Source organism: Carica papaya, chromosome 2, assembly GCF_054855325.1.
Source record: "Carica papaya isolate Zhongbai chromosome 2, ASM5485532v1, whole genome shotgun sequence".
Lineage (NCBI taxonomy): Eukaryota > Viridiplantae > Streptophyta > Magnoliopsida > Brassicales > Caricaceae > Carica > Carica papaya.
Genome location: NC_142310.1, coordinates 31092292 through 31113462, shown reverse-complemented (window position 1 = coordinate 31113462; position 21171 = coordinate 31092292). Strand labels below are relative to the sequence as shown.

The window sequence follows — 21171 nt, the reverse complement described above, 5'->3', positions numbered from 1 at the left end:
GAGATAGACGGGCATGGAGGGCACGTAGCCTACTATTTGCAGGCAGAAGAATGTCTTCTTCTTGTCTTCCATCACAGTTACATCCATATGGTATGACATGAAGTAATTGACAATTAATAAAGCAATTAAATCATTTCTAATTAATTAATAAACTAAAAAAAAAAGCCAATAGAACTTTGTTTAATTAATTAAAAAAGTAATTTCGGTATGTCATAATTTTTCATATATGATGATCATACCCAACATCAAATCAAGATCTAGAAATTTGGCAGTGAAGGTGAAAGGAACCCAGTTAAGACTAATTACCAATTAATTAATCACAGATATAATTATCTGTACAAGCTTATATAATTTTTATATTAAAAATGGCTGCTTAATGCGATTGTCACTGTAGCGTCTTAAACCATAATGTCTATAATAATAAATATATTTTTTTAAAAAAATTAATATTTCATTCAATCATTTCTTTTGTCACAACCTTCACCTACTTGTGATCTAATGGCATCCCTAATTCTTAAGAAGAAAATTGAGATGGCTGACGTATAAAAAAATTATTTGGAATTCATTACCACAAAATAGATAGATTTTTGAAACACTTATTATTTATATGTTTTGACATAACCATCAGTCTTTAGAAGTTTTGCCTTCGATAATCTTTTTGTTCTCTAATCAATATAAGAATGCATCTATATTTATAGATATATTCACCATTATGACCTGGAAATGTATATTACATGAGCAACCCTGTGGAAAAAAAGTGCAGAAGAAACATGCAGGAAAAACAATGATTTTACAATCTCCAAACAGCTACTAATATCCGAAGACAGTGCACAGAACTCAAGGCTGTTGTTCAAGGGATGCTTCGATTATGAGTATCATGAGAATGGCGATATAAAAACCATTCATAAAAAGAATATCTTTTAATATGTTAAAGAAAGAAGACCTTTTTTTTACGTCAAAACTGGAAGTTGAACTGGCTCAACTGTTGTCTGATTCTGTCAAGTTTTCTCCAAATTTCCAATCGGCATCCTCCTCGAAGTAAGAAAGTTGACCATGGCTAGCCAGCTGTGAGTTCATTAATAGGTATATCTGTGACCAGGGATATCATGCAGAAACATTTTCAATCAATGAGGATCCTAGTCGAAGCATGAGAGGATAGACAGTCGTAAACTCCTTGTCTCCTCTTGCCCTGACCTTTGCTGCGTAATCATCCAAAGTTGCTTTGATTCCTTTCCAGATCTGATCCTCTCCTTGAGAATCAAGCCATAGTGAGTACTGCAAGTGTGTAAGTTTGTTCCTCTGCAACGGTGACTGCAATTCTGTAGGCCCTCGGGAATAAAGATGATGTAGTATGACACTCGGTGGTAGATCCTGAAGAAGAGGAGATGCTCCCAATTGAGATGTTTCCAAGAAAATAAGTGGCCTGAATGCTCGAAGGGCTCGGTAGGGTGCACCAAGTTGTTCTACTGGGAACAAATTCTGGCCCACGGTTAATTCTAGCTCAGCCATGTCCCGAGCCATTCTAAGCTTGCCTGATTCTGAAAGGGGTCTTACTAGGGAAGCATGCCTAATAAAGAATATCAGAACTCGAGAAGCCATTCTCCTAACCAGCCTAGTGCATATAGTTTCTGTTCCTGCTGTCTTAGCATTTGTTGTAGAAGGCAATAATCTAGATAGAAACTCACTACGGAAGTGAAGAATACACTTCTGCAACTCCTCCATGTATGGTGAAGCATTGTTGTCCATGGCAGCATCGATGCCAAGCGTACCAAAGTTCTGGTCATGAATTTGTAAAATGCAAGACTCAAGATGGTCAACCATCGCTTGAAACAGGGATGTTACCGAGTCACAAGCAACCCCATATATTACACCCAAAGAAGGAGACAACACATCTGCAGCAATAGTAGGCAGCCCAGAAATCATAGATGATATGCGTGTATGAACCTCTTGCAGATGCTGACACAATGCAAAGTTCTTGATTTGAGCAGGAGCTGCAGGACCAGTTACTTGGCGTGCTTCAGGACCAGTTGATATCTGCCAGTTCAAGGTAGTCATTTAGTTTCAAGTTAACCCCCAATAAAGTAACACTCAGCATTAATCATTTTAAGAAAAACAAGTGCCGGCCCAAATAATTAAATTGCAGGATCACTTGTCACGTGTCAGGATATAGTCCTTGGCAGTGGTTTCTTTGGATTTAAAGTTATGCTCCACACTAAACCATCAATTAATTGAGTCCAACATAAAGATTGAATGACAAAGGAGAAAAAAATATTTTACATTATATTTTAGGTGTTTACACTACAAACTAAAAAAAATTGTAAAATCATCAGAAAACACACCATCAGCCATGAGAAACAAACGTTCATACCAGGAAATTTATATTCTATAAGACCATACCAGGAACAAATTTTGACAAGGCTTGAGAATTATGAACACTAAAAATGTGAGAGGCTCACCTTAAGTTTTGAACTTTAGATCTATGTCTGAAACATTCAGAAATATGCAACTCACATATGCAAAACAGGCATCCAAAAGATCCAGAAAAACCTAGTTTCTACTTTCCTTTTACTTTAACTTCTAATATTTCATCAATCAGTTGAAATCAGCTTTATTTTCAGCGGTAGTATCTAAAACTAATGACTATAGTTCCTAAGTACAAAAGCTAACTGATCTTTTTGCTTATGAAGATGCTAACCTCTTTTGCTACATTGGTCAGTTTATAGGATGCATATTCATAGAATATAATATGTAACAAAATTCTCAAAATTTTATTTGACTCAAGACATTCTCCAAACATAACTTAGGCTCATGTTCTAACTAAGACAAAAAGGTGCTTCACATCCACATTTCATCCATTCATACAAGTTACAAACTATAAGTAATGTCTCTTCTCAAAAAATACAAACTAATGTAAGTAAAACCAGATGATGGATAGACAGCAAAATCTACATTAAAGAAGAAAAGGAAAAATACCTGGTACTCAGCACGTTGAGCAAGAAGGAGCAAGACCTTGCCTATTTCACGCAAGACAAGAAGAGTTAAACGACCATCCAATTGTACAGCCTCAACCTCTTCCTGAATACGTAAAATTATTTTGGAGATTTGTTCTTTGGAGGGAACGTTTCCACGGCTAGACACAGGGAATACTGTATTAACAAGATCAGACAAGCGACCTAAGCAGAGAGATAAGAAAGCTGTCTGGAATATCTCAATTGTTGCAACCATCTGATCTTTTCGCTGCAAGCTGATAGCTGGTATTACCCCTTTAACATCTGTGTCACGTGAAATTCGTTCAAAAAAATTTTCTATCATAGAGACAAGCTTTGGATAACCCATCGTAAAAATTTCTTTGACAAAACTTGAGGCAGTGAAAGCAGATTTCATTTGGCTAGCAAATGCTTTAACAAGTGCCTCCCATACTCTATCTGTTAACAGGGGATCATCATCCTATGCAAGTAACAGATGATATAAGCAAAAGAAGACACACATAAGCAAACAAGTAGCCATGACAAGCATAATAAGATGAAACAAATTACAGTAACGGAAAAAAAATTCTGAAGTCGAGTTAAAGTCAAAATGATAGTGTTGCTCAAATGTGTTCAGTAGCCTAATAGCTTTCAGACCAAACAATTAGCCTAAAAAACTCAATCGGATAGAACTACTGACTTGAAAACTTATAACTTGTAAGGGAGTTATCAGTTACATATTTAACTAATGTAGGATGAGGAAATTAAAATCTCCTTTATTTAAATCTTGATAGCATAATCAAGACTGCATATCGCACATCTAAAAGATGCTGAATAAGAATAGCAGAGTCTCATCCACTGAAATCCTTGATGTTGTGATCAAAGTTAAAAAGGACAATGACAAGATTGCAAAAGCATGGAGTCATCAGACTAGCAAATACCATTTGATAAACCGAACGCAAACCCAGAACATCATCCGGAAGTGTTTTTTGTACTGTGCAGCAAAACACAATTGTACAAACTTTTGATGTAACAAGGATTCTTCAGCCTATTTAGGATCATGGATTAAATTTAGATATTATTAGAGATCATTAGAAATAAAACCCAGTATTGATTAAGCATCAAAACTAGGGTGAGAATTTGACTGCATCAGACAATCATATGAATCTACTGCAAAAATGCTTTAAATAATTATGTTGGATGATGATTCTCTGATAAAAGAGATTAAATATAGGTTTTTATATGGTACTTTTATTTAATCTTAATATAACCAAGACTAGATATTTTATCTCTCATTCAAAAACCTTCTTGGTGCCTCGTAGAGACAGTCTTGAGAAATAAAATTTTTAATTTTGCTTGTCAGCATGAAGCAGAAAGGCAGAGAGAAGACCATGGAGCCTTCTCATACCAGGAACTTCGTAGTTATCAAAAGGAAATCCTTCAATATTTAGATCGCAGGGAGGAGAGGTGAAGGCCTGAAGGTGAGCGAGAATGCGAGAGGTTTTCGGTCATCAATCACATTCTGGGCAAGGAGGTGGAGTGGTTAATGGGGGCGTTGTAGGATTTCTATCGGCAAAAAGGAGAGTGTTTTTGGATAAGGAGCATGGTCAGAGAGCAACATATTTGGTGGTTAGCCATGAGGAACAACAAGAGGGGAAATTTCTAGTTTTTGCATAGAGGAAGGGGAAAGTGAGAAGGAGGATGTATATCCCCAAAGGTCCTCAAGCAGGTAGCTGATCGAGAATGATCTCTGTGATCTTTGAGGTGACTGAAAGAAAATCCTGAGCCCCAGGTTCTTGTGTCTGAAGTAGCATATGAAAAAGAGATCAGGTGTTTCCCCAATGGTGGTCCAAGTGGTGCAAACGTGCCTGGTTGTCTGGACTAACTACTGCTTGGAGCTGTGTATTAGTCTGGAAAAAGCAGTGGCAAGAAAGTTTGAAGAGGTGGTGGAGGGAGGAGATGAGGGGATTTGGGTAGTGAAGAAAGAACCTGAACCCAACCTGGGTCAAGTTAAATTCAGATTTAAAAAATTTGATATAGGCAAGGTGTAATCGGGCTCCCTTTAAAAGTGGGCTTCAGCTAGCAACCCCAACTTTGTTTCACAGGAGGAAAAGAATTGGCTGAAGAAAACCTGGGTTGAGAAGGGAGAAGTGGATCAAGGGGAGTCAGACTGGCTGTGCTGACTCAGAAACCACTGGACCAGAGAAGCGGACACCCCATTCTCATAACTGGAAAAGGAGAAGGAAGAAAGGGGCACGACATTGGGGAGACAACAGATGATGCAGAGAAGAGATCCGACGAAGGAGATGGCAACAGAGAGGTGAAGAGTGCAATCGACTGGGGAATGAGGATAAAATGGTTGATTGGACACCCTGGATGGAGGTAGTGTTGATGAAGAACAAACCAAGATCCTTGTTGTATCAGTGATGGAGGAGGTTTTGGTGGAGGGGAGTCTGGCCCAAGTGACGTTCTGCGACAGGGATTCCCTGGTGGCCAACCGGAAGGTGGGGATAAATGAGATTGAAAAGGAGGAAGCCGAACACCTTGTTGTGATAGAAGTGGAAAAATCTTTGGCCATGGTGGTGGTTAGGGATCAAGTTACAGATGAGAATCCATCCAGGATAAGAGGAAATGGGTCTGTGATGGAGGACGACAAGGGCTTGCAATTAATAACGTGTGGGGAGATAAAGGAGAGGTGTTTCTGTGGACAAACGCTCAAAATGGGTGATTAATAATATCCAGAAGATATGCAAAATGCTCGAAGTGGGTTTTGAGAGGTTAGAAGCATAAGCTATGGAGTTGTTTAAGGAGATTATCAAATACAAAAAACCTGAAAAGAGTTATCAAGAAAAGACAAAGTGTGGACAAAGAAAGAGAGCTGAAGAGATTATAATCTTCAATTAATTATGAGAACTCCGACAGGAGCATGAAGGGTGGGAATGGGGAAGTGTCATTCTTGGCCTTATGCTAGAGTGTATTATCTCATGGGACATGAGGAGATTAAATGACCATAAAAAGAAATCAGTTATAAGATTGTCGAGATGGAACCAGATTGATTTACATACAGGAGAGAAAAGTGGAATCTTTCTTTGATATCCAACATAGTATTTGGAAAATAAAGGAGGAAGGTTGGAGAGAATTGCCTGCAGGGGCGGCTGGTAAAATCGTGGTGCTTGAAAACGTGAATAGTTTGGACTATAAGGATGTCTACCTGAGCAATGCTCTATCTCTTGCTTGCTTGAATGTAGAAGAAGTGGGTGGCGTTGGGTGTTATGGTAGAGGTGAGGGGACGAAGAGAGTGTTGATTTTGAAGAAAAAAATAATAATTTTATTTCTCACCCTTTATGCTATTATATTTAAAGTATTTATAAGATTCCTAACTTATAGATAAGGAAATTCTTATTTTATTAAAATTCTAGTTATATAACATTATTATTCTCATAGAATTGAGTCGTTTTGAGCTGAGCCGAATAGAGCCAAGCCGTTTTGATCCAAATCAAGTCAAGCTGCTACCTGACAGATAGGATTTCTAACCTACAAATAAAATTTTTTTTATTCTAATAGAATTATAATTATATGAGATTATTATTTTCATAGAATTTTACTTACATGATAATAAACTAATAAAATAATTAAATAATAAAATATGATTACCAATAGAGAGAAAGGTTGTTAAGTCATCTAGAAGAGTATAAGAGAAGATGGGACCATCCATGGGTCATTTGAGATGACATTAACAAGGTTCTCAAGAGACAAGAGTGTTCTTGGGAGCAGTTCTCCATGGTATGTGCTGAGGAATTCCGTGTTATTATGGATAGGCTAGAGCCTATGGACTTATTTCTCTCAGAGGGCAAGTGGACTTAGTTTAGTCAAAGGTCTTGTTCTACTTCTCAAGGAATGATCTTGATCAGGTTTCTGTCCCCTTTCAATCTCAGAAGATAGGTCTAATCCAGTGATCTGCAGCGCACAATCTCAGACCTCTTTACTATTTGTTTGGACTCTGATGGTATCAAATGAGGTCCTTACCCTTTTAGATTTGATAATTAATGGTTGAAGGTACCAGGCTTACAAAATAATAAAGATTGGTGGGAAGATAGCGACGTGGCTGGTAATGCAAGTTTCAGGGTGGGGAAAAGATCATGGCTATGAAAACAAAAATTAAGCATTGAAGTAAGGAGAATTTCCTTTTTTTTGGTGGGGGGGGGGGAGGGGGAGGTTATGAAGGACCTTGAGAGTCTTGGTTTTGCTGGTGGTAAGGGTCATCTATCCCCTAGAGACAATGAGAGAAGGGAGAAAGTGCATCCAGACTTGGCAAATCAGATTCAAATTGAAGAGATCTCTTGGAGAGACAAAAAACAAGTGCAAAATGAATGGAGGAGGGTGGAAGAATCAATTATATGGAGGAGCTAGAAATAAATAGAGAAGTGGTGAAAGGCAATGATAACTTGAGGGAAGGGGTCAAATCTCATTTCAAGAACATGTACAATGAAGATTTCAATTGGACGCCCACACACTTGACGGCCTTCAAGTTCAATAGCTTGGAGGAGCACATCGGGTGCTGTCAGAAAAGGAATTCTCGAAAGAAGAAATTTTGGAAGGCCTCATGTAATGTAGGGGGGATAAGGCCCCAAGACCTAATGGCTTCAACATGCACTTCCTGCAGAAGTTTTGGTGTGTGATTAAAAGTGAAATAATTGACCTCTTCAAAGAATTTCATGAATTAGGTATCTTCATCAAGAGTTTAAATTCTACTTTTTAGTACTCATCCTGAGATTGAGGGGTCTACCAATATCAAAGACCTTAAGCCAAATAGTTTGGTGGACAGTGTTTAAAAACTTATTGCAAAAGTTCTAGCGAGGAGATTAGCTAAGATGGTGGGGGGGGGGGGGGGGTAGTACGTGAATGTTAACATGCTTTTGTAGAGGGAGACAAATTATGGATGCACTACTAATTGTCAACGAGGTGGTGGATGAATTGTTGTATAAAAAGAGAAGTGAAGTTCTGTGTAAGCTTGACATTAAAAAAACATATGACCATGTGAATTAGGGTTCACTTGGCTAAATGTGGAATAGAATGGGTTTCAGGGCTAAATGGTGCAAACGGGAGGTCTTAAGCAAGGAGACCCCCTTATATCGTTCACTCTTTAACATTGTTATGGAGGTTCTGAATAAAATGTCAAAGAAGGCTAGTGGGAGATGGAGTGGAAGCAGAAAAGTTGACACATCTATTTTTTGCTGCTGATGCACTGTTATTTACAAGCCAGATGCTAGGGCTTTTCTCAGGTGTGCTCTTCTGAGCTTTCAGGCAGTTCTGGGCTTAGTATTAATCCAGAAAAGTTTGAATTGGTGAATTTGGGAGATGGTAGCGATACCAGAGCTTTGGTTAGAATTTTGGGATGTAAGTATACTAACCTTCCCTCAAATATGTAGGGATATTTGTAGGATTCAGTGATGTGTCTACATGGGACCCTGTAATAGTGAGGTTTGCGTCATGCTTACCTGGATGAAAGAGAAATCTATTATCGAATAGAATAAGACTTACCCTCATCAAAAGCACCATAGTCAAAATCTCCCATCTATTATATGTCTTTGATGAAAATGCCCATTAGTGTTGCCAAGAAGCTGGAGTCCATCTAGCGCAGGTTCTTATGTGGTGACTCTTAAGGAGAGGAGGAGATACCATTTAGCGGCTTGGAATGCAGTAAAACAACTGATTCAACATGGTGGTCTGGGCTAAAGATTTTTAGTAGAGGGTAATAAGGCGCTCCAAGGAAAATGGTTGTAGAGATTTATTTTGGAGCGTGGTAGTTTGTGAAGAAGAATAATATGTGCTAAATTTGGCATGCAAGCATAGGTTGGTATATTAGGATAAAACTCTAATGATAGCATCCTAACTATTATGATAAATTTAGATTTGAAAGAAATATAAGGTAAATCCATTTGCATTGTTCTCCATGTAGTATGAAAGTTGAGAACTGTTTAGGATGTTGGGGCTTCGGGATTTTGGGATTGTGGTATCATTCAGGAAGTTTTGGCTCTAGTACTCAATTTATGTTGAACGAATTACATATTAAAGTGCCTACCTATGGGTTATTGAATTAATGTTAGGGATAATTTGATATCACATTTAAGAATTGGGATTATGGTTTCTTTTAGGTAGAAAATAACTATGGCTAAGAATCACATCAAGGACCCCTTAAGCATCATGTCTAAGGCGAGGATTTGACTGTACCACTGAATCATGATTGCATCAAACAATCAGCGAAAACAATTCTACTGAAAAAAATATTTGAATAGTTAGGTTGAATGTTCAGCTTTCGGGTCTAAGTTGGGTGACAGCAGGTTCAGTAAGGGAGGAATTCTGGGCTTGTAAAGGCATCCAAGATGATAAGAGACTAAGACTTATATCTTTGTCTACTTTTTGGGTTATTTGTGAAGAGAGGAAAATACGAGCTTTTAAGGGGACATAACTAAAAAATTTTTTGTTCCAAACCCTAAGTTTTTTGTTAAAGGATCATCCATTGTATTCTAGCGAGGACGTACAGGACCTAATTGATATTTGTTGAACTATAAATACTTTTGTATAGAGGGTTTCTACGTCCTTAGTACACTTGAATATATTATAATTTTCTTTTACAAAAGAGAGATAATATAGGAAGAGATAGTGTTTTAATATAGTTCTAATCTAAAAATAACTAGAAACTCTAATAGAAAACTGAAAAGAGTTTAAGGCATGAATTAGACTCCAATACCATCTAAAATTATAATAATACTTCTAACTATCAGCATAACTTCAGATTTAAAAGGAATATGATTCCTAATGTACGTAGAAAATCAAGTTCAGATCTGTTCTTCATCACTTGAAAAACTAACATTTTGTTACATCACCCCTAGAACCTTAATATTAATTCTATGGCTTATGAGCTGTGGAGTATGGTGTATGGACTTCTGGGATTAAACTGGGTGGTGGCCGGCACTGTCAGGGAGGAAATTTGGGCTTGGAGTGGTCTTTGTCTTGAAAATGAGTGCAATAAGATGATTCCACTATTATGTTTTGGGTTATTTGGAAGGAGAGGAACCTTAGAGCTTTAGAGGGTAAAGAGAATTCAATATTTAGATTGAGACATAGGTGGTTACATTTTTTTAGAACTATTTTATTGGGGCATGACATGACTAGGGATAAGGATTTTAAGTTTGTCATTGATACCCTAACTAGAATGTAAATTTTATGTACATGGGTGGTACTAGCTTTTGGTACTATGTCTATAATACTACATTCACACTTTTTATTTAAAAAAAATATATATTAATTCTATTATTGTAGAATTAGTTATCATGGTTAAGTGTCTACAAGCATAGATTCACTGAAGTAGAATTTCCAAAGAATCCTCTTTCCCTTTTATATTCTCTAACTCCTAACTATATCTCAAATGAAATCTTTTTGCGTAGAAGAATTTTAGTAATGGATAAAGAAATTACGAACTAAAGGGCAACAGCCTATCCTTCAAGAGAAAAAATAGCAAAAAGGAAATGAAAGAAAAACTAAAAAATTAAGAGCAAAGATCGTGACGATACAAAATTGCATTCCCATCCCTCTTAGCATAAGATAAAATAATCCCATAAGAAACCAATTGATTTAACCTAACGAGAGGAAAAGCACACCATCCTCTCCCAAAGATATTAACTGAATGAGGCGATCACCGCAAAATTTCTTGCATTTCTCTCCAATCAAAGGATCCAGAACCTTGTGAAATAGCCCCCCCTAACCCACCAAATGCTCCTTACTCCTCCCGACACCGCATAAAGAAGTTGAAATAAAAATCTCCAAGTTTCTCAGCACACACAGAATACACTCCATTAAAGAACATAATCTATTGTATTTCCATTCAAGTCATCCTACAATCCAGAAATAAATGACTATTGTATTTCCAACTATGAACGCACATGAAACAAACATTTGAGTAAAGAGCTTTTCAAGGTCTAAGAGCTAGAGCAAGCTATTAGTGTTAATCTTGTTTAGAACTGCAATCCAAATAAAAACCCTCACCTTTGAGAGAGCTTTCCTCTAAAGAGAGAGAAGAAACAAAGTTCTGATTGCTAGGATCATGGGTGAGAAACTAAAAAATATGAAGATTTTGATAGTAGAAAAAACTCCTTTTTTCATCTTATTACATCAATGATTAGTACATCATTTTATAGGCAAAACAAAAGGGAAAAAATAAATTAACAACTTTCCCTAGTGGAAGGAATAATCAGTAAATGACAGATAGCATTCTGTTACGGTGCCTGGTTATCTAATAAAAAATAAAAAATAGAAAGCAGTAACAATAATTGTAAATACAACTTATTCCTAATATTTCTACACTCCCCCTCAATCTAAGTTACATAAATGTTGAGTAAACCTAAATTAGATATCAATTCGTTGAAGGGTCCTTTGGGAAGTGTCTTTATTAAAATATCTACAGTTTGCTTACTAGTAGAAACATGGAGTATTGTAATGGTTTGATTTTCAATCTTCTCTCTGATGAAGTGCCTATCTATCTCCACGTGTTTAATTCGATCATGATGTACAGGATTTTTAGCTATACTGATTGTTGATTGATTGCCGCACCATACTTTCATGGGAGTAGTAACCGAGAATTTTATTTCCATTATAACCCTTTTTAACCAAACTCCCTCACATATTTCATGAGTAAGTGACCGAAATTCAGCTTCTGCACTACTTCGTGACACAACAGATAGTTTCTTACTCCGCCAAATGACTAAATTTCCCCAAACATAAGTACAGTACCCAGATGTAGATCTTCTGTCAGTTACAAAACCCGCCCAATTTGCATCTATGTAGATTTCAATATTCCTGTTCATTGTTTTCTGGAAAAATAGTTATTGTCCTAGAGTTTTCTTAAGGTATCTTATGATTCGATATACTATATTCATATGATCATCAGTAGGTTGATTCATGAATTGACTTGCAGTACTTACAGCAAAATTGATGTTAGGTCTAGTATGAGTGAGATAAATAAGTTAACTCACAAGTTTCTGATATCTTTCTTTATCAACTGACTTGTCATTGGTTTTAAATCCAACTTTTGTAGTCGTTTCCATGGGGTGTTTCTGCTGGTTTACACCCAAGCATCCCTGTTTCTTTCAGCAAGTCAAGAATATATTTTCGTTGTGACACAGATATCCCATTTTTAGAACAAGCAAATTCCATTCCCAGGAAATACCTGAGTGCTCCAAGATCTTTTATCTCAAATTCTGCGGTAAGAAAAGTTTTGAGTTTATGAATTTCCTCTGTGTTATCACCTGTTAAAATAATATCATCAACATAAATAATTAGAATAGTTTTCTTACCAGAGACATTGTTCTTGACAAACAAAGTATGATCAGACTGATACTGCTCATAGCCCATATGTTTAACTGTTTTGGTGAATCTGTCAAACCAACCTCTCGAAGATTGTTTTAGACCATAGAGTGCCTTTCTGAGTTTGCATACCTTGTGAGATTCATATGTGGTCTCAAGGCCTGGATAAACTTCCATATATACCTCTTCTTCTAAATTACCATTGAGAAATGCATTCTTTGCATCAAGTTGATTGAGAGGCCAATCAAGATTAGAAGCAAGAGAGAGTAATACCCGAATAATGTTCTGCTTAGCCATTAGGGCGAATGTCTCCTGATAATCTATCCTGTAGGACTGAGTGAAGCCTTTAGCCACTAAACAAGCTTTGTACCGATTCACACTTTCATCAGGATTGTGTTTTGTCGTGAATACTCATTTGCACCCCATATGTTTTCCAAGTGGAAGTTCTAGCAGTTCCCAAGTCTTGTTCTTTTCTAGGGCCCTGATCTCTTCTTGAATAGTACATCTCCACTCTGGTAGGGCAAGGGCTTTATGAATTGTTTTAAGTTCAGTGGAGCTGCCATCAAGCTTACTTACATATGCATAATACTTTGAAGACAAGTTGCTAAATGAAACATAATCCTGTATAGGGTGTCTAGTACAAGATCGAGTTCCTTTCCGCAAAACAATAAGTAACTCAGTATCATGGTCAGTAATGGTAACAGTATCAGAAATTGTGCATGAAAACTCATTACTTGATGTGTCTTTACTGCTTGGAACTGGAATAGACTCATGCCAATGTGTAGTTGGTTCAGAATCTTTATCAACTGGAGTTTTGTTTCTCATAATATAGACACGTAACTCTTTATTGATAGTAGTAGGTACAGGTTCTGATTTAGACTCTTTGATACTGGTTTCAGGGAAATTTGATGAGAACTCAGGAATAGTGAGGGGAAAAGAGGTGAGAGGTGGTGTACAGGTGATAATAGTAGGTACAGGCTCGGGTTCAGACTCTTTGCTACTGGTTTCAGGAAAATTTGATAAGGACTCGGGAATAGTGAGGGGAAGAGAGGTGAGAGGTGATGTACTTATATCCCATACTTGATATTCCTGATTAATACTGTCCCCCTGAATATCAGTAGTGGGATAAAATTACTGATTTTCAAAGAAAGTAACATCCATAGTGTTATAGAAACGACGGATCCTGAGACAAAAATATTTGTATCCTTTTTGACTTGGTGAATATCCAACAAAAACACATTTAATGGCCTTTAAGTCAAGTTTACCCCTAAGATGAGTATGAACATAGACATAGGCTGAACAACCGAAAACTTTGTAGGGAAGGGTATGAAGGATATGAGATTGTAGAAATACCTTTAAGAGTGTATCATAGGGTGTTCGAAATGCGAGAGTTCAGGAGGGCATGCGGTTTATCAAGTATGCAATGGTGAGAACAGCATCTCCCCAAATAAATTTTTGAATATGGATAGTGAACATGATTGATCAGGCTACTTCACGAATGTGTCTATTTTTTCATTCGGCTATGTCATTTTGTTGTGGGTTAAACACAGAAATTTTGATGAATAATGTCGTGGTCAAAAAAGTATTGTCTCAAAGTGGTTTCAAAATATTCACACCCATTATCTGATTTCAATACTTAAATTTTAGTGTGAAATTGATTTTGAATCATAATGTGCAATTTTTGAAAATTTTGACTAATTTAATATTTTTCTTTCATGAGAAAAATCCAAATAATTCTAGTGTGGTCATCAACAAAAGATACAAACCATTTTGTCCCGATGATATTAGTAACCCGAGAGGTACCCCATACATCATTATGAATTAATGAAAAAGATTTTGTGAGTTAGTAAATTGAACTGGAAAATGAATTTCAAGTATATTTAGACAGTTGACATAGTTCGCATTGAAAGGAAATTGGATTTTTATTTCGAAATAGTAAGAAATAACTTTTTCAAGTACAAGAAATTAGAACCTAAACATAATGTCATAACATGATGGGACATTTCCTATTTAAATTGTTTACAGATTCAGAATTAATACATACTGCATGATGATTTTGTCTACTAAGAGAAGAGTTGTCAGCTTATAGTAGATAAAGACCCGAAATCCGTACTAGCATTATCAATCGTCTTTCCCGAGTCCAAGTCCTGAAATTCACACAGTTTAGAGTTAAATGTAGCTACGCAATTCAAGTCTTGTGATAGTTTGCTTATTGACAGGAGATTGCAATCCAAATTTAGAACGTATAGCACAGAGTACAAAATTAACTTGGGTGACAGTGCAATTGTTCATGTTCCTTCGACTTGAGAACTAGAGCCATCAGTAATTTTAACTGAGAATTTACCTCTGCACTTACTGTATTCCTTAAATAGTGAGATGTCCCCGGTCATATGATCGAAAGCACCCGAGTCAATAATCCACATTCCCCTTTTTGAGGAATAAGTTGAGAGACTAGAAAAATTACCTTTGTGAGCTGTGGAAGCATTACCGAGAATCATATTGGGAGAAAACATTTTCTAGAGGAGGTTGATCTGTTCATGACTAAATAGAGAGCTTTCGATAGGAACGGCTGCAGCTGATTCCTCCTCAATTGAGACAAAATTGCCCAGATGAGTCCCCTACTTTTTGGTGTCTTCTTATCAGCTGGCTTCCCGTGAAGCTTCCAGCATCTTCCACGAACGTGCCCAGGCATTTTACAATATTCACACTATGGTTGTCCCTTCCGCTCAGTCACCCGACTTGTGAGAGCTACACTAGCCTCGGGTGAGAGAGAACTGCTTTCAGCAAGGTTAGGCCTGAGTTGCGATTCACCCATCATCACCTTTTTCTTGCTTTCTTCGCATCGCACTTAGAGAACACCTCTCCCATGTTCGGGAGAGATTTGGTTCCAAGGATGCGTCCTCTTACCTAGTCGAGGTATTTGTTCAATCCAAAGAGGAATTTGGATATTCATTTCTGTTTCATGATGCTTCGGAATCTCCTGGCATCCTCGGTACAGCTTCAAACATGTTCCTCAAAAACGTCAAGCTGCTACTATTTTCGGGTAAGAAAATTGTAATATTGAGTTACCGTCTATTATCTTTGGTGCAGGTTATGAAGACTTGCTTCGACTTCGAAGATAACGAAAGTATTGTCACGAGTGGAATAGAACTCACGGGCTGCGACCCAGATAACGTGCGCAGTCTCATAAAGGAGAAAATTTTCTCAAATATCGGTAGTCACTGAGTTCACCAAGCAAGACATAACAAGATTATTCTCTACTTTCCCTATCCGAGTATTTGGATCATTCGCGGGAGGTGGTGAGAGCTCTCCAGTGAGGTATTCGTCCTGGCATTTCCCTCAAATGAACATTAACACTGAGGACGACCATTGAAGATAGTTACTGCTATTTAGTCGATGGCCAGTAACAAAAGGAGTCTGATTAGCGAGAGCATAGCTGTCAGGCACCGAAAGATAGGAACCCGAAATGACTTCAGGCAGAGAAGAAGTCTGTTCATCCATTGCCTATTGAACACCAAAGGGATGCTGAAGAATTTAGATCAAGTAGGCTCTGATACCATGAAGATTTTGAGAGTAGGAAAAACTCCTTTTTTCATCTTATTACATCAATGATTAGTGCCTCATTTTATAGGCAAAACAGAAAGGAAAAAATAAATTAACAACTTTCCCTAGTGGAACGAATAATCAGCAAATGACAGCTTGCATTCTATTATGGTGCCTGATTATCCAACAAAAAATAAAAAACAGAAAGCAGCAACAGTAATTGTAAATACAACTTATTTCTAATATTTCTACAAAATATATATATATATAGTAGCAAGGCTCCAAACAATTGAAAGACCATATTCTGTAATCAAGGCTACTTTTTTTTTAAAAAATAAAAGAAAAGTATTATTATGCACAAGATATCAAGGGGGTACCGCCCAAATACAAACTACTTACATATCAACTAAGGAGTTTATGACAGCACCAAAGTCTCATATGTCTTTGATGTTATGACCCATCAAAATAGATCCAAAAGTATAAACCCATCTATCTCTAATTGTTGTAAAGTTAGTTTTTATACCCTCAAAAACTCTACCATTCCTTTCCTTCCACACAACCCAAAGAATTGTAATTGGAATAAGGAGCGATTGATGTTTTTTTTACAAATACCCACCCACGCCCACAACTTATTTCTCACACACCCAGTCATGACCCAATTTAACCCTAACAACCCAAAAATAGCGGTCCAAATGCTATAAGTCACTAGGCAAAATATATATATATATAGTAGCAAAGCTCCAAACAATTGAAAGACCATATTCTGTAATCAAGGCTACTTTTTTTTTTTAAATAAAAGAAAAGTATTATTATGCACAAGATATCAAGGGGGTACCGCCCAAATACAAACTACTTACATATCAACTAAGTAGTTTATGACAGCACCAAAGTCTCATATGTCTTTCATGTTATGACCCATCAAAATAGATCCAAAAGTATAAACCCATCTATCTCTAATTGTTGTAAAGTTAGTTTTTATACCCTCAAAAACTCTTCCATTCCTTTCCTTCCACACAACCCAAAGAATTGTAATTGGAATAAGGAGCGATTGATGTTTTTTTTTTACAAATACCCACCCACGCCCACAACTTATTTCTCACACACCCAGTCATGACCCAATTTAACCCTAACAACCCAAAAATAGCGGTCCAAATGCTATAAGTCACTAGGCAAAATATATATATATATAGTAGCAAGGCTCCAAACAATTGAAAGACCATATTCCGTAATCAATGCTACTTTTTTTTTTTAAATAAAAGAAGGTATTATCATGCACAAGATATCAAGGGGGTACCGCCCAAATACAAACTACTTACATATCAACTAAGTAGTTTATGACAGCACCAAAGTCTCATATGTCTTTGATGTTATGACCCATCAAAATAGATCCAAAAGTATAAACCCATCTATCTCTAATTGTTGTAAAGTTAGTTTTTATACCCTCAAAAACTCTACCATTCCTTTCCTTCCACACAACCCAAAGAATTGTAATTGGAATAAGGAGCGATTGATTTTTTTTTTTTACAAATACCCACCCACGCCCACAACTTATTTCTCACACACCCAGTCATGACCCAATTTAACCCTAACAACCCAAAAATAGCGGTCCAAATGCTATAAGTCACTAGGCAAAATATATATATATATAGTAGCAAGGCTCCAAACAATTGAAAGACCATATTCCGTAATCAATGCTACTTTTTTTTTTTAAATAAAAGAAGGTATTATCATGCACAAGATATCAAGGGGGTACCGCCCAAATACAAACTACTTACATATCAACTAAGTAGTTTATGACAGCACCAAAGTCTCATATGTCTTTGATGTTATGACCCATCAAAATAGATCCAAAAGTATAAACCCATCTATCTCTAATTGTTGTAAAGTTAGTTTTTATACCCTCAAAAACTCTACCATTCCTTTCCTTCCACACAACCCAAAGAATTGTAATTGGAATAAGGAGCGATTGATTTTTTTTTTTTACAAATACCCACCCACGCCCACAACTTATTTCTCACACACCCAGTCATGACCCAATTTAACCCTAACAACCCAAAAATAGCGGTCCAAATGCTATAAGTCACTAGGCAAAATAATAATAGGTGGTTGCACGTTTCTTCAGTAGCATGACATAAATAGCATCTATTGACCAGCACATTCCTCTTCCTTTTAAGCATATCCAAGGTCAAAATACATTCATTAGCAGCCTCCCATGCGAAAAAAGTAATTATGTAATCAGGGCTACAAGTGGGACAAATGATTCCAACAAAGTAAAAAGAATCCCAACTTTAATAATTCTCAATCATTGGGATTTCTTGGAAAAGAGAGGTTTCAATATATATGAGTACCTTCTAGATTCTGGAAAACACTACCTTCAAGCTATCTCAAAGCTTTGTTGCAATAAAACGCATCACATTTTAAACTATTCTGACAAAATTCTCACCTTGAAATTAAATATAAAAGCTGTATTGCTCTAAAATCTAGCACATCTTATACCTTATTCAGGGACTAATGAATATCACAGTGGCAATTAAAAAGGGAAATGACAAATTTTGCATTGTTTAAACTTAAAAGATCAAATTATGCAATTAGTGGCGTGCCAGATCACAGGGGTCCATGGCGGCGTTACTAACTTCCAGCAGCATCTCCATCTCCAATAGAAGGAAAGTAAAAGAGGCAATCAAATGCACTGCTGTTTTCTGTTGATTGCTTGCTTCACTGAAAAGACATACCCAAGATCATCAAAAGCCCATATGCAAACTGATACCTAGCCTCCTTGTCTTCCCCTCCTTAGGGAGAAAAGGCTGCCCTGTCTATCTACAGTTCCATTTCTTTTCCACCAAAATTACCAGAAGTGTCAAACTGGGTTCCATGTTCAGCCTCAAGCCTTAAGACCAAGATATATTTAGCACTATTTTTCTCATGTGCAAAGCTTGCTTCAAAATCTTGGATGTATTTTCTGAATCATTCCATATCAGACTCTTTCTACAGGTTATCGTGCATTTTAAAGTCGGTACCTTTGTCCCAATTAACAAAAATATGTTATTCAAAATTCCAATTCTTCTTCATTGACTCCAGTCTAGCTACTATGAAACTATCCGGAAATTCTCTATCATATAAATCCCACACCAACTTGCTCACTGAACACTCTTCCATTGACTAAAAATAGCTGTTAACACATTAAGATCTAAGCCTACTTTAAACCTAAAGTAGTCAAGAAAATAAATAAAACATCTACTTAGTATAAAGAAAATGACTATCAACAACCAGTTTTTCACTAGATTAAGAACTACAAGAACTTTTACAATATTCATTTCTAACTTCCCAAATATTAAGCAACCCAAACAAGTAAAATGGTGAAACAGTGAGGTACCTTGATAACCTCATCAAGCAACAAGACATGGGTAAAGGGGTCCCTTTTCTTCGACAACACCCGTTGCAAGTGCCAAACCGCGACCATGATAATATGCAACTGATCCATACAAGTTGTCATCCTCTGCCACAAAGCCTCCCTAGCTTTGGCCCCGCCACCAATCTGCGGTGTCCCACTACCCCGTATCCCCCCCGGCCCGAACCCACCACCGGCACCGGGACCGGAAGATATGGCCTTCATATCCAAGGCCACGCTCACGCTCTTCACCGCCATACCCTTGTACTTGTTAATCAATTGCTCCACCGTTCCGCCCAGCTCGCCGAGATTGTAGAAAACCTGCAATCCAGTGCCCACCTCGGCCTGATTCAACCCTTCCATTCCCCTTTCCAACACCTTCATCGCCTCCGTCCTCAGCCGATTCCCGATCTCCTTTACCCACTTGAGCTCCTCGTCAATGACTTCAACGCCGAGGAGATCGTACTCGTGGCACATGTTCAAGATCTCGAAATGGAGCTGGGCTGCCTTGGCAAGGTCAAGCTTATCGGGATCAGCGTCCGCAGCAACCATGAGATCACGTAGCTTCTTCGAGAGGCGGAGCGCGCGGATGGAGTGAGACAGGAGTTCAGACGCAGAATGAAGGTTGGACAGCTGGAGGGTCTTGGAGCGAATGGCATGGAGAGGGTCAGAGAGCTCGGATCGAACACGGCGGAGGGAGGATTGGAGAGAAGAGAGAGAAGATCGAAGGGATGAAAGGGAGAGCTCTGCGTGGGAAAGAGATGAGAGTTGGGAGAGAAGCTCTTGGTGGCGGGAGAGGACTTCCGAACGGAGCTGGGACTCGAGAAGGCGGATGGCCTGGTGGAGATGCTCGGCGGTGGAGGCTGGTGAGCCAGAGGAGAGGGCAGCGGAGGAGAAGGAGGTGGAGGAGAAAGAAGGGGAGAGGAAAGGAGAGAGAATTGGGTCGTTGGCAAAGGAATCTAATGCAGAAGCGGTGGTGGAAGGGGTGGTGGTGGGTGGTAGGGGAGAGGCAGAGGAGGAGTTTTTGAAAGTGGAGAGGCGTTGAAGAGGGGAGGAGGAGGATGGGGAGAGAGGGGATCTTTGTTGGAGAGTTGCTGGTGACGCCATTTTTGTTCTTCTAACTGCTGCGGGTTGCTCTTATTCCGGCGTTATGGATCTGCACAGTGGAGAAGAAAGGAGGAAGATGAACTGTACATTAACCACCATTAATACTCATCTGATGTCCTTCTGAAAGTCGAGACTTGAGCAATAGCCATTAGCGGACGGTTTATCTCGGTAAGCTTCATTTTATATCATGTTGTTTTATGCTTTTCTCTAGCCAATTAATATTATTTGATAAATTATTAATTTTTTTATTAAATTACAGAATATGATTCTATTTTATTTTTATTATAATTCAATCTCTAATTTAAAAAAATAAATAAAATCTAAGTTTTGATAAAAAAATTTTAAAGAAATAACAAAAATTATATTTATATTACTTAATTCTCACAAATAATAATTTTAAAATATAATTTTTATTTAGCAATAGAGGTTAAAAAATATTTAAAAAACAGTTATTGCATTTTTTTTCTTTATTATTATTTACATTACTTAGATAAATTAATTAATTTCTCTCTAAATTTATAATTAATTATTAATTTAAGCTATGAAATTAAATAAAATTTTCTTATAATTTGATCTTTAAATTTATAATTTTTTTAATCATAATTTCATATAACTATAAAAATTCTGACAAACATTCTTTCAAATTACACATATTTTATTTTTGGTAGAATTTAAAAGTTGTAATAACTAAAAATTAATTTTAAACAAATTTAATAAAGATAACTAATTTATTTTATTGAAGTAATATAAATAATAATAGAATGCATTATGGAGAAAAAAAAAAGGCATGAAATAATTATATTT

General features: G+C 37.1%; 1 protein-coding gene across 1 annotated transcript; it reads right to left on the bottom strand.

Moving 5' to 3' along the window:
• Positions 1-673: 673 nt before the first annotated feature.
• On the bottom strand, positions 674-20542 carry LOC110823849 (Golgi transport complex protein-like protein). Its single transcript, XM_022054341.2, has 3 exons — positions 19246-20542; positions 2974-3447; positions 674-2034 (listed from the first exon to the last, which is right to left on the bottom strand). The coding sequence occupies exons 1-3, from the start codon at positions 20365-20367 to the stop codon at positions 1105-1107; spliced, it is 2526 nt and encodes an 841-aa protein (XP_021910033.1). The 5' UTR covers positions 20368-20542; the 3' UTR covers positions 674-1104.
• Between the last annotated feature and the right edge of the window lie 629 nt (positions 20543-21171).